This window comes from Elgaria multicarinata, chromosome 2 (assembly GCF_023053635.1).
Source record: "Elgaria multicarinata webbii isolate HBS135686 ecotype San Diego chromosome 2, rElgMul1.1.pri, whole genome shotgun sequence".
NCBI classification, from domain to species: domain Eukaryota; kingdom Metazoa; phylum Chordata; class Lepidosauria; order Squamata; family Anguidae; genus Elgaria; species Elgaria multicarinata.
The window spans coordinates 172,217,238-172,228,613 of record NC_086172.1 but is presented as its reverse complement, the minus strand read 5'-3'; the positions used below and the strand labels follow the sequence as shown (position 1 = coordinate 172,228,613).

Sequence of the window (11,376 nt, the reverse complement as noted above, 5' to 3'; positions counted from 1 at the left end):
GTAGGGTGACCATATTTGGGAAACCAAAAAAGAGGACACCTAGTGTGTGTGGGGGGGAAGCAGCTTTCTGAGTCCTGCAGAAAGTACTTTATTCCCCTGCCACCTTAAAGAACCAGATTGGTGTGGAGGAGGGGAAAGGATTTCATTCTGCACCACCACCATCCACTCCAATTGGGGCCTTTTCTATAATGTCCACGAATGACCCACTTTCCCCTTTAAGACCTCAATTGGAGCTCGGGGTGGGGGAATGATGTGCCTCAAGAAAGCATGTCATTCCCTCCTGCCATGCTAATGGCAGCCTTAAAGAGGAAGGTGTGTCATTCCAGGACATTATTGAAAATTATAGAAAATCCCCCCTGACACCATGGAAAGAACAAAAACCAGGACAAATCTGGGGAAATCCTGACAGTTGGTCACCCTAAGGTTGTGCTACAGAAGCCAGAGGATTCAGATGGTCTCGCATTCTGTAGTAGCGGTGAGGCACACGCTGCAGTCACACCGGATGGCCTTGGGGTACGTGTAGACAGGGCTGACGTCAGCTGCACAGTTTGGCAGCCTCACCGTTACCAGCTTGGTCTCGTTGTAGGTGCAGACCCGATGGTGCGCTTTGATGTAAGGGGGATCCAGGACTGGTTTCTGTTTACGAGGGAGGAAAAAGAGAAATATGGTCATAAGGCTGGAGATATCGAGCTGCCTTTGACGAAGTCACTGCTTCCTTGGGCCCAGGAATGTCTCTGCTCTGACTGGCAGCGGTTCTTCAAGGGGAAGGGGCATAGCTCAGTGTGACAGAGGGCATGCACTGCATGCAGAAGGTCCCAGGTTTGATCCCTGACTTCCCAAGGTAGGGCAAGGAAAAGAATCCCGTATGAAATCCTGGAGAGCTGCTGTTGCCAGACAGTGTTGACAATACTGGCCTAGATGGACCCATGGTCTGACTCAATGTAAGGCAGCTTCCTATGTTCCTAAGGTGATCCTGGGGTCTTCTGTTCCACCGCTTGTCCACTGGCCTTCTGGATGCTTCCAGGTTCCATCTGGTCCTCTGTGCTCTTCAACATCTACGTGAATTAGCTAGGCTAAGTCATCCAGAAGACTGGGCTAAGATATCATCATGAGGGGAAGGCAGAGAAACCTTTCCACTTGATCTCTGACCATTTAACTGGAGACGCCAGGTAGGCCCATCCCCAAGTATTTTGGTGCCCCAAGCGGTGAAGGCAGGCAGCACCTTCCTCTTCTCTTCTCTCCCCCCACCCCGACCCTGGGGTCTCTCTTCTCCTTCTCTTTCCCTGCCACACACACACACACACACGGTCCCCATCAATGCCTCACTTTGAGTGGCAGGCTGGTGGCTCCAATGTCAGTGAAGCAGTGAATCCACTCTGAGTTTCAGTCAGACCAGTCAGAACACTAAAGGAGCTTTCCAAGGTGCAAAAAGAGATGGAATTTCTGTCTTGTGGCTTTATATTTGCAAGAGCCCAATTCACACATGCACCTCTCCCAGAACTGATAGTTCTCCAGCGAGTGATGACCCTGAATATGTGAAACCATTGATGAGTGGCAGCCAAATGTGTGAAATGATCACTTCGCACCTTGGGGAGCTCTTTTGGAGTTCTGACTGAAACCCGGAGCGGATTCACCACCCCACTGACTTTGGAGCCACCAGCCTCCACTGAGGTGTCCTCTTTTACAGAGGACTGTCCTCTATGTGAAGGCTTCTTCTGTTTGAAGAGCTGCCTTATACGTTTCCATTTCAAAGATTAAAAATACCATTTGCACCATTGCCCATCCAAACATAGCACCTGGATAGCAGACTGAATAGGAAGACGTACAGGTCAGTACGATATGTACTTTGTTTCAATAATAATAAATAATAATAATAATAATAATAATAATAATAATAATAATAATAATTTCTAAATTTGTTTCTAGGAGACAAAAAGGAGTGCAAATGCACTGAACCACCAAATGGACAAATAATAACCAACTAATATATAACATATACAGCATATAAATACCAAAAAATATATTTTTTTTTTACTTTTATTCACATGTATTTCATGGGATTGGTTAGTTGGTACAAATTCAAGGAATACCAAAGCACCATGTAAACACTACATATGGTCAAATGCACAGTATATAATTACATGTGAGCTCAATTATATACTGAGCATTTGACCATATGTAGTGTTTACATGGTGCTTTGTAGGGGTGTGCACAGACCCCCCGCTCCGCTTCACTTGCAGATCCGCCATTTTCCGGATCGGGCCGCTCCGCTCCGCTCCCGCTCCGCCCACTTCCGCTCCGCTCCGCCCGGAGCTCCGGATCCGGATCCGGAGCTCCGTTTCCCCCCCCCCCATAGGCTTGCATTGAAAGCTAAAAAATTATACAACTTTTTTTCTGTTCAAGTTAGAAACCTCATGTTTGGCACCATGACACCTCATGGGGATATACACACGCATGCCAAGTTTCAAAGCAATCCCATCATCCCCTGATTTTTGGCGAATTTTTGAAAATCGGGCACCCCACACACAACATCCCTGCGAGGTGGGCAGGGGAGGAGGGAGGGAAGGCAGGCAGGCATGCAGCTGGCATTTCTGGGGGCATAAGGAAGTGAGCCAAGGATAAGCCAGTAATGCATAGAAAATGGAATAAATCAATCAATAAACAAAGGAGGGGTGGAATTAAAAGCAGCAGTGTTGCTCAATAAACAACAAGAAGAACTTTTTTTAAAAGGCTATATCTGTCTTTTACCAGCAATAGGGGGACGTGCCCGGGGGAGGGGGAAGTAGCTGCCAGTTCAAGACACTGACAGCCACAGCTCCGAGAAGAAGTAAAACGCTCACTTCGACTCTGAACAGGCATTGCTCCACCACTGAAAAGTGACCATTCACTTCAACTCATGAGAGGCATTGCTCCACCGTTTTACTCTCTTTGGAAGGCTCTATGGCCTTCCAGTGCAAGAGAGAGTGGGGGCACGTCCACGATGAGATGCCCTAGGGGAGCTCATCCCCTTGCACCACATCGATTCAGTTGTTCCCCAAGGTTAGGGTGGGGAGCAGTGCTGTGTTTTTCTATCTCTTATTCTTGGCTTAGTATATGATTTCAGGTTGTGTTTGTGCATTTGGTGGGGCTACTGTGTTAAAAAACACGGGGAAAAGCCCGTTCAGATGAAGAAAGAGAAGTTTCCCAGAATCCCAAGTTACCTGTTTTGCCTATGCCCTCCTCCAACTTTGGGATCATCATGACCGGGAGCTGACTCTGCCCCTCAGCCCTTTGAAAAAGGTATTTTTCCCGCCGATTTTTTAAAAACGTCTAGCCCGCGACCCGTACGATGCAGAAAGTTGAGAGTGGTCTCAAAATGACCCCCATCCACGACTCTCTGTGCACAAGAATTTTCAGAACGATAGCTTAAACCCCCCCCCAGTTATCCCCGATTCTTTCCCTCAATGCAATCCTATGGGCGAAAAGCCGAAACGCAGTTTGAGCCCCGCGGTTGACCCGATTTTTAAAAAAATATTGCACGTGAACCACAGCACGCAGAAAGTTGAGAGTGGTCTCAAAATGACCCCCATCCACGACTCTCTGTGCACAAGAATTTTCAGAACGATAGCTTAAACCCCCCACCAGTTATCCCCGATTCTTTCCCTCAATGCAATCCTATGGGCGAAAAGCCGAAACGCAGTTTGAGCCCCGCGGTTGACCCGATTTTTAAAAAAATATTGCACGTGAACCACAGCACGCAGAAAGTTGAGAGTGGTCTCAAAATGACCCCCATCCACGACTCTCTGTGCACAAGAATTTTCAGAACGATAGCTTAAACCCCCCACCAGTTATCCCCGATTCTTTCCCTCAATGCAATCCTATGGGCGAAAAGCCGAAACGCAGTTTGAGCCCCGCGGTTGACCCGATTTTTAAAAAAATATTGCACGTGAACCACAGCACGCAGAGAGGTGAGAGTGGTCTCAAAATGACCCCCATCCACGACTCTCTGTGCACAAGAATTTCCAGAATGATAGCTTCAAAAACAACGTAGTTATGCGCGATTATTTGCCGCAATGCAATCCTATGGCGAAATGTTTTCAAGATGGCGACCGGAGCGCTCCGCCTGAACTCGGAGCTCCGAAAAATGGTCGCTTCTCTTCGCCTTGCTTCTAGGGGGTCCGCGGTCCGCTCCTACTCCGCCTCTGGGTAAGGCGGAGCAGGCCAATCCGCTACTGCTTCTACGCTCCTAATCGGAGCGGAGCACATCCCTAGTGCTTTGGTATTCCTTGAATTTGTACCAACTAACCAAGCCCATGAAATGCGTGTGAATATAAGTAAAAAAGTAAATAAAATTGTATTTATAAGCTGTATGTGTTATATATTAGTTCGTTATTTGTCCATTTGGTCTCCTGTTATTTCAACCACTGCCTCCTATTATATACATATAAATGAGAATATGAGAATATGGAAATGTTACACAAATCACTGTCTTCCTTTGTCCTCTTTTTATGGTGTTTCGTGTCCTCTTTTCTGGCGATTCAGAAGTGGCCACTCTACAGAATCTGCCTCCTTCTCTCTTTAATTCAGTAAAATCCCACACACGCCAAGAGGTGTACCCCACAGGGAAATGAGGCTTGGGCCTACGGGTGCCGTAACACGGCTCAAATTAGTCACCCTCTTCTGCTCAATGTGTGTGGACTTGCTTGCCCGTTCTGTCACTCCCACCCACAGACCCCCTAGAGCACAATTACCACATTTCTGAGGCAACCAAAATTAGAAACAGACATATTAATGGGATATGGAATAAAATGTATCACTGGTGAATCAGGGGCTCTATTTTAATCTGCGAGGAATTTTCTGTCAGCGGAGTAATAAAGGACAGTTTTTCCTTAAGTGTTTAAGCCGTAAGAGGCTTTCGAAATTACATAATGACAGCATTACGTAAACGCTTTAGAAATATTTAGCCACACAACACATTTGAAAGGCGGGGGGGGGTGGACGGGGGGGGGGAGCAACCTGCAGTGTGGAACTTTAAAGCAACTGGTTCTTATTAAAAATGGAGCCCCGTTTGAGATTTCTGGAAGCCAATGAGGTCATCTATTTATGAGCCATAACAAGTCTCTGCAAGGCTGTTGCAAGCCTCGCTTACATGGTGGATTGGGCCCCTTCTCCTTCCGCCACTGCTCGCAGGTGATATTCATGTCACCATCCACCGCCACACAGAATACATCTAAAAATATTCTCAATGAAAACCATGGCAGTTAAAAAAATGTGCTTGATCATTCATGTGTCTTTTACTTTTTTATTTATTAAGACATTTGTATCCAGCCCTATATCACAAGGATCTCAGGGTAGCATACAGATAAAATCATACAACCAATATAAAACAATAAATATACACAGCTAAAAACAAATTAAACCATTAATAAGCTAAAATAATTAATTGATTGATTAAGGCGGCCATCTTATTTTCATTTACCTGGTCCCAGTGAACCTCGTGAGGCTTGCTTCTGAATAGACACATATATAGGGTGACCCTATGGAAAGGAGGACAGGGCTCCTGTATGTTTAATGGTTGTATTGAAGGGGGAATTTCAGCAGGGCTCATTTGTAGGCATGCAGCACCTGGTGAAATCCCCTCTTCATCACAACAGTTAAAGCTGCAGGAGCCCTGTCTAGCATGACCAGATACAAGAGATGGCATATAGCATTCCACGGTGCATTTTGTAGCAAATGTGCACATTGCCCAAATCTTATTATAGGTGGAACTGTATATGTAAGTATATGTACATCCTGCAACACTGCAAAAATGCATGGGGCAGAAACAAAGAATGCAATACTGAACTCAGAATTCAGTTTCCTAACATCCTCAGCTTTCGTTTAAAGAGGAAAAACAGTTTTCTATCCCTTAATATATGCTTGCAAGTTTAATTTCAATTTTACGATGGTGTACACTGAGCTCTGATTATAGGGCTATTGTTGTCATTTTGGTTTTTTAGATGCAAGAAAGTATGCCAGGTCAAAGTATTTGTCTATCCAGTGGAGGCTGGTGGCTCCGGTGTCAGTAGGGTGGTGAATCCACTCTGGGTTTCACCCTGAACTCTAAAGAAGCTATCTAATGTGATGAACCCTATCCTAAAATGTTTTCAGCATTTTCGATAGTGCCTTTAGAGTTCTGACTGGTTCTGACTGAAACCCAGAGTGGAATTCACAGCCCCATTGTCATCTGAGCCACCAGCCTCCACTGTGTCCATCCAGCCTGCCCTTGTCTATCCCATTCTGATGGGCAGTAGAACTCCAGGGTCTTGGACACAGTTCTTTCCCAACAGCTGCTCCTTTAAATGGGAAATACCAGAAGGTGATGATGAAGATGATATATTATTATTATTATTATTATTATTATTATTATTATTATTAATCCTACACCACTTTATATGATTAACTCTCTAAATGGTCCACACTAAAATACATATACAGTACAACATGAAACTAATATAAAATAACAAATCATTACAAACATTACAGCAAAAGTAACAATACACCAGAGTCATAGTCCAATACAGGTCAGGGAAAGCTGGTGTAAACTATTTTTTCCCCAGACATGTTTAATGCTTGCCACAGTTTCTGCCTCTTGAATTTTGCAGGGCAGAGTGCTCCCGAGGGTGGGTGCCAGTGCTGAGAAGGCCCCGCTCATGTGCTATTACCTGGCAACATTCTATTGGTCGCAGAATGACCAATAAGGCCTCCTCTGAAGACCTCAGGGATTGGCTGGGTATATATCGGGCAGGCTTCCTGACACCCTCCAGTTGTTTTGAACTACAACTCCCAAGATTCCTGACCTGTCTGGGACTGATGGGAGCTGAAGTCCAAACTGCTAGAGGGCACCAAGTTGGGAAAGGCTGATATAGGCAGTCTGTTAGGTCTCTGAGTTATTTAGGGCCTTGTCTTTTACCAACAGAACCTTGAACTTTCTTGGTAGGTAATAGGGAGCCAGTGCAGTTCTTTGAACACAGGTGCAGTGTTTATAGCATGCTACCTGCTACATTCATCACTTGCTGTGACTTCTGAACTGAGCAAGGGCAGCCCCCCATAGAGCTAATTACAGTAGTCTAATCATGAGGCTATCAGTGCATGGATCACAGTGTCTAAGCTATCCCTATCCAGGAATGGACGTAGTTGGCATAGTTGACCACAGTGGATCCAGAAGCACTCCCCAAACTATATACCTGTTTCTCCAGAGGGACTGCAACCCCATCCAGAAGAGGTAAACAACCCAATTCCTGGACCTGGGAGCCACCACCCATAAGGTCTCTGTCCTAGCAGGATTCTGCATCAGTTTATTAGCACCCAGCCCATAACTACATCCGGGCACCAGTTTATTATCACCCAGCATGAAAACCATGTGCTCTACCACTGAGCTCTGGTCATAGCTTCTGACCACTGACCAACCCTTTCATCCACTAACTCTCGCAACTTGGCCAAGAGGGTAAGTCGACAACCCTTCCTGCCATCCAACCGACAGCCCCTGTGCCCCAGGTGCTTACCTCCCAAGTCTCACAACGGCCCCAGCAGGCATCGGTGGTGATGCGCATCGCCTTGCAACCAGGCTTCTTGGCCAGGAAAGTGAATTCGCGCACGGCGCAACCAATGAACGTCCGCAGGTTGATGCCGGAAGGCTGGGCGGCACTGACACAGCTGGCCAGGATCAAGACAGGCAGAGAGCCTTGGAAGACCTGCTGGAGCTTCATGCTGAGTGAAAAAACAGCAAAGATGGAGGCTTGTTAGAGACTTCCTAGTACAGGTTGTTCCATATCAGCTTTCATAGAATCATAGAATCATAGAATAGCAGAGTTGGAAGGGGCCTACAAGGCCATTGAGTCCAACCCCCTGCTCTGGAGCCCTTCAGATGTGTTGGGCTGTCTGGGAAACTGATCTAGGAATCCAAATTGAGGGGAAAGATTGGAATGCCCTGTGGGAATGGATGCCCATTTAATACAATATCACATAAAACAGGGAATTAACGTTAAAATTGATACACAGATGGTGTCTGACACCCAAAAAATATCCATGATTAGCTCAGGGACATCCCCAGAATGTTGGAGAGGTTGCTCAGGAATTGGGACTTATATACATATGTGATGGTCATGCCCAAAGATGAATATTTTCTGGAACGAAGTGTTCCAGGAGATTAGTTCAATAATTGGACAATGGGTTCATCCATCCTCCCACCTAGCATTGCTAAATTTATATAAAGGACTGGACAATAAACTGTTAGACAAGGATTTAATAGGCCACCTTCTACTGGAAGCAAGATGGCAGATTGCCAGGCACTGGAAGGATGGCAAAGGGCTTCACATTGATAATTGGTATCAAAGGGTTTGGCAGATGGCCCTTCCAGAAAAAGCGACAGAAAAAAATGAGGAAAGTGTGAGGACAATTGTGAGAAAATAAATTCGTGGGGGTCTGGAAGAAGTTTACTGACTTTGTGAATAAAGGAGGAGAGAACACCCCCCATTATATTATACACAGACATTTGGAGTGGATAGGAAGATGACAATATTAGGGAGGGGGGAATCCACTCAAGGCAGAAACTTGTAATTTGTATCTGAATTGATATGGAATGTATAGATATATGTGTATATACAAATGATGTAACATTTGATTTATGTAACCAGAACTACTAAAAATTATAATAAATTTATTTCTTACCCACCTCTCCATTCTGATCGAGGCAGGGAACAACAATAAATGGTAAAATACATAAAACTGAATTAAAACTCAATATACATTGTTTAAAACATCCTAAACAACATCCTAAAAACATTCTAAAAAGATCTTAAAATTCCAGTGGATAGGCCTGCCAGAAGAGATCAGTCTTGATAGCTTTCTTGAATGCTAGTAGACTGTTAAGTTGATGAGCCTCCTCTAGCAGGCCATTCCACAGTCTGGAAGCAGCAGAAGAGAAGGTCCTCTGGGCAATACCTGTCAGCCTAATTTTGATTGACTGAAGTAGATGCTTCCCAGAGGACTTGAGGGGGTGGGGCGGATTGTACGGGAGAAGGTGATCCCACAAGTAGCCTGGACCCAAACCATGTAGGGTGTTAAAGGTAATATCCAACACTTTATACTTCACTTGGAATATATATATATATATATATATATATATATATATATATATATATATATATATTTGGGCTGCACCAAGATAGGAAAGGATATTCTGCATGGTTAAGATCCAGATGTTGCTAGTTCAAGGTCAGGTAACAACTTCAACACACCCTTCTGCTGATATTTTGAGCCATTTGCTTGTCGCAGTAGCCCTGTTCAGACAGTCTATGTGGATATATTTGGAGAGGGTTGTTTTGGTGAACAATCTGGGCAGTGCTGAAAAACAGCTCCCTTTCTGGCTCATCCTTATTTACCTGTTGACTTGGATACTGGAGGTAGCATATAGCCATCAGGGCTAGTAGCCATTGATAGCCTTCTCCTCCAGGAATCTATCGAACCCGCTTTTAAAGCCATCCAAATTAGTGGCCATCACTACATCTTGGGGTAGTGAGTTCCATAATTTAACTCTGCACTTTGTGAAGAAGTCCTTTGTTTTATCTGTCCTGAACTTTCCGCCAATCACCTTCATGGGATGACCCCACTGGGTTCTAGTATTTTGAGAAAGGGAGAAAAATGTCTCCCTATCCACATTATCCATACCATGCACAATTTTGTACATCTCTATCATGTCTCCCCTGAGCCTCCTTTTCTCCAAGCTGAACAATCCCAGCTATTGTAACCTTCCCTCACAGGGGAGATGCTCCAACCTCTTAATCATTTTAGTTGCCCTTTTCTGCACTTTTTCCAGATCTATAATATCTTTTTTTTAGGTGTGGTGACCAGAACATCATCATGTGTGATGCTCAAACTGCTCTAGGCATCCTTTGAAGGACACATGTGTGTATAATAAATAAAATAAATAATAAATCAATCAATTAGCCGAGTCTGGTCATGATTTTACAGACCAATATTTGATGATGACATCATCCTATTTACTTCCCCGGATGGGATTATTCAAGAGCCTAATTCGGAATGGCCAAAACAGCAGAAGCAGCCAGGGGGGACAAAGCATCAAAGCAACAAGAGCCATGGAAACAATGGTGCAAAAAGTGAACATTTGCACAATCCAAGTGATTTCGGAAATTGAAATTGTATCCTGCTGAAATTGCCAAAAATTTAAACAATCAAAATATTCAGTGCATCCTTGTTTTATTTATGTAATATAGTATGAGAGAGAGAGAAAGTGTGTGTGTGTGTGTGTGTGTGTGTGTGTGTGTGTGTAGGCCTTTCTCTTGCGCTAGTACTCCAACCAAGAGTACTCCAAACCGCTCTCGCTCTCTTGCTCTCTCTCTCTCTCTCTCACACACACACACACTTTGGCCAGATCTACACTTTGTGTCAAATCACTACGAATGTGGAATAAAGTATAGGGTGACCATCTGAAAAGAAGGACAGGGCTCCTGCATCTTTAACAGTTGCATAGAAAAAGCAATTTCAGCAGGTGTCATTTGTATATATGGGGAACCTGGTGAAATTTCCTCTTCATCACAACAGTTAAAGCTGCAGGTGCCCTGCCCTCTTTTAAATCGGGTCACTCTAGTATAGCTCCTGCAGCTTTAACTGTTGTGATGAAGAGGGAATTTCACCAGGTTCTCCATAGATACAAATGACACCTGCTGAAATTCCCTTTTCTATGCAACTGTTAAAGATACAGGAGCCCTGTCCTCCTTTTCATATGGTCACCCTAAATATCCTGCTTGGTGTAGATGAGCCTTACATTTATTGAGCCCTATGTTGAGATTATACAATACAGATTGTGTCCCAACAGTTATCAGTGCACTTCAATACCGCTATAGATCAGTAATGCAGATCTAGCCATTGTGTGTGTGTGTGTGTGTGTGTGTGTGTGTGTGTGTGTGTGTGTGAATCTGTTGCCCAGATAGAACTTCAAATTCATCGTTTTTTGAAAAAGTGTGAGGCCATCAATTGCCATCCATTGCTTTGTTCTGGTCCTCTGAGAACTTCTGTCCAGCAAAAGACATCAAAAGCCTCTTACCTAGCTTAACAGACGCCCCTCTTTTCAACGGCTGTGGTTCACAATTGAAGTCAGTCGTTTGCAGAAGTCGGGAGACCGGCAGGGTTGCTGTCAGCCGATCTGCTCTTCAGCTGCTACTAGGTTGCTTAATTACTCCAATTTATAGAAAAGACCGTGTCAGTCAAATCACAATGGAGGCAGATCCTTACATGAACGGGCAGCGGCATCAAAGGTGCCTTGCTAGAAAACGAGGCGCTCTGTTTTCCAAAGCTTATCGACTTCAGGGGTATTGTTTCTCCTAATATCACACGGCC

General features: G+C 44.6%; 1 protein-coding gene across 1 annotated transcript; it reads right to left on the bottom strand.

Moving 5' to 3' along the window:
- Nucleotides 1–447: 447 nt before the first annotated feature.
- Nucleotides 448–7,727, bottom strand: GPHB5 (glycoprotein hormone subunit beta 5). The gene is made up of 2 exons (XM_063147667.1): nt 7,524–7,727; nt 448–636 (listed from the first exon to the last, which is right to left on the bottom strand). The coding sequence occupies exons 1-2, from the start codon at nt 7,725–7,727 to the stop codon at nt 448–450; spliced, it is 393 nt and encodes a 130-aa protein (XP_063003737.1).
- Between the last annotated feature and the right edge of the window lie 3,649 nt (nt 7,728–11,376).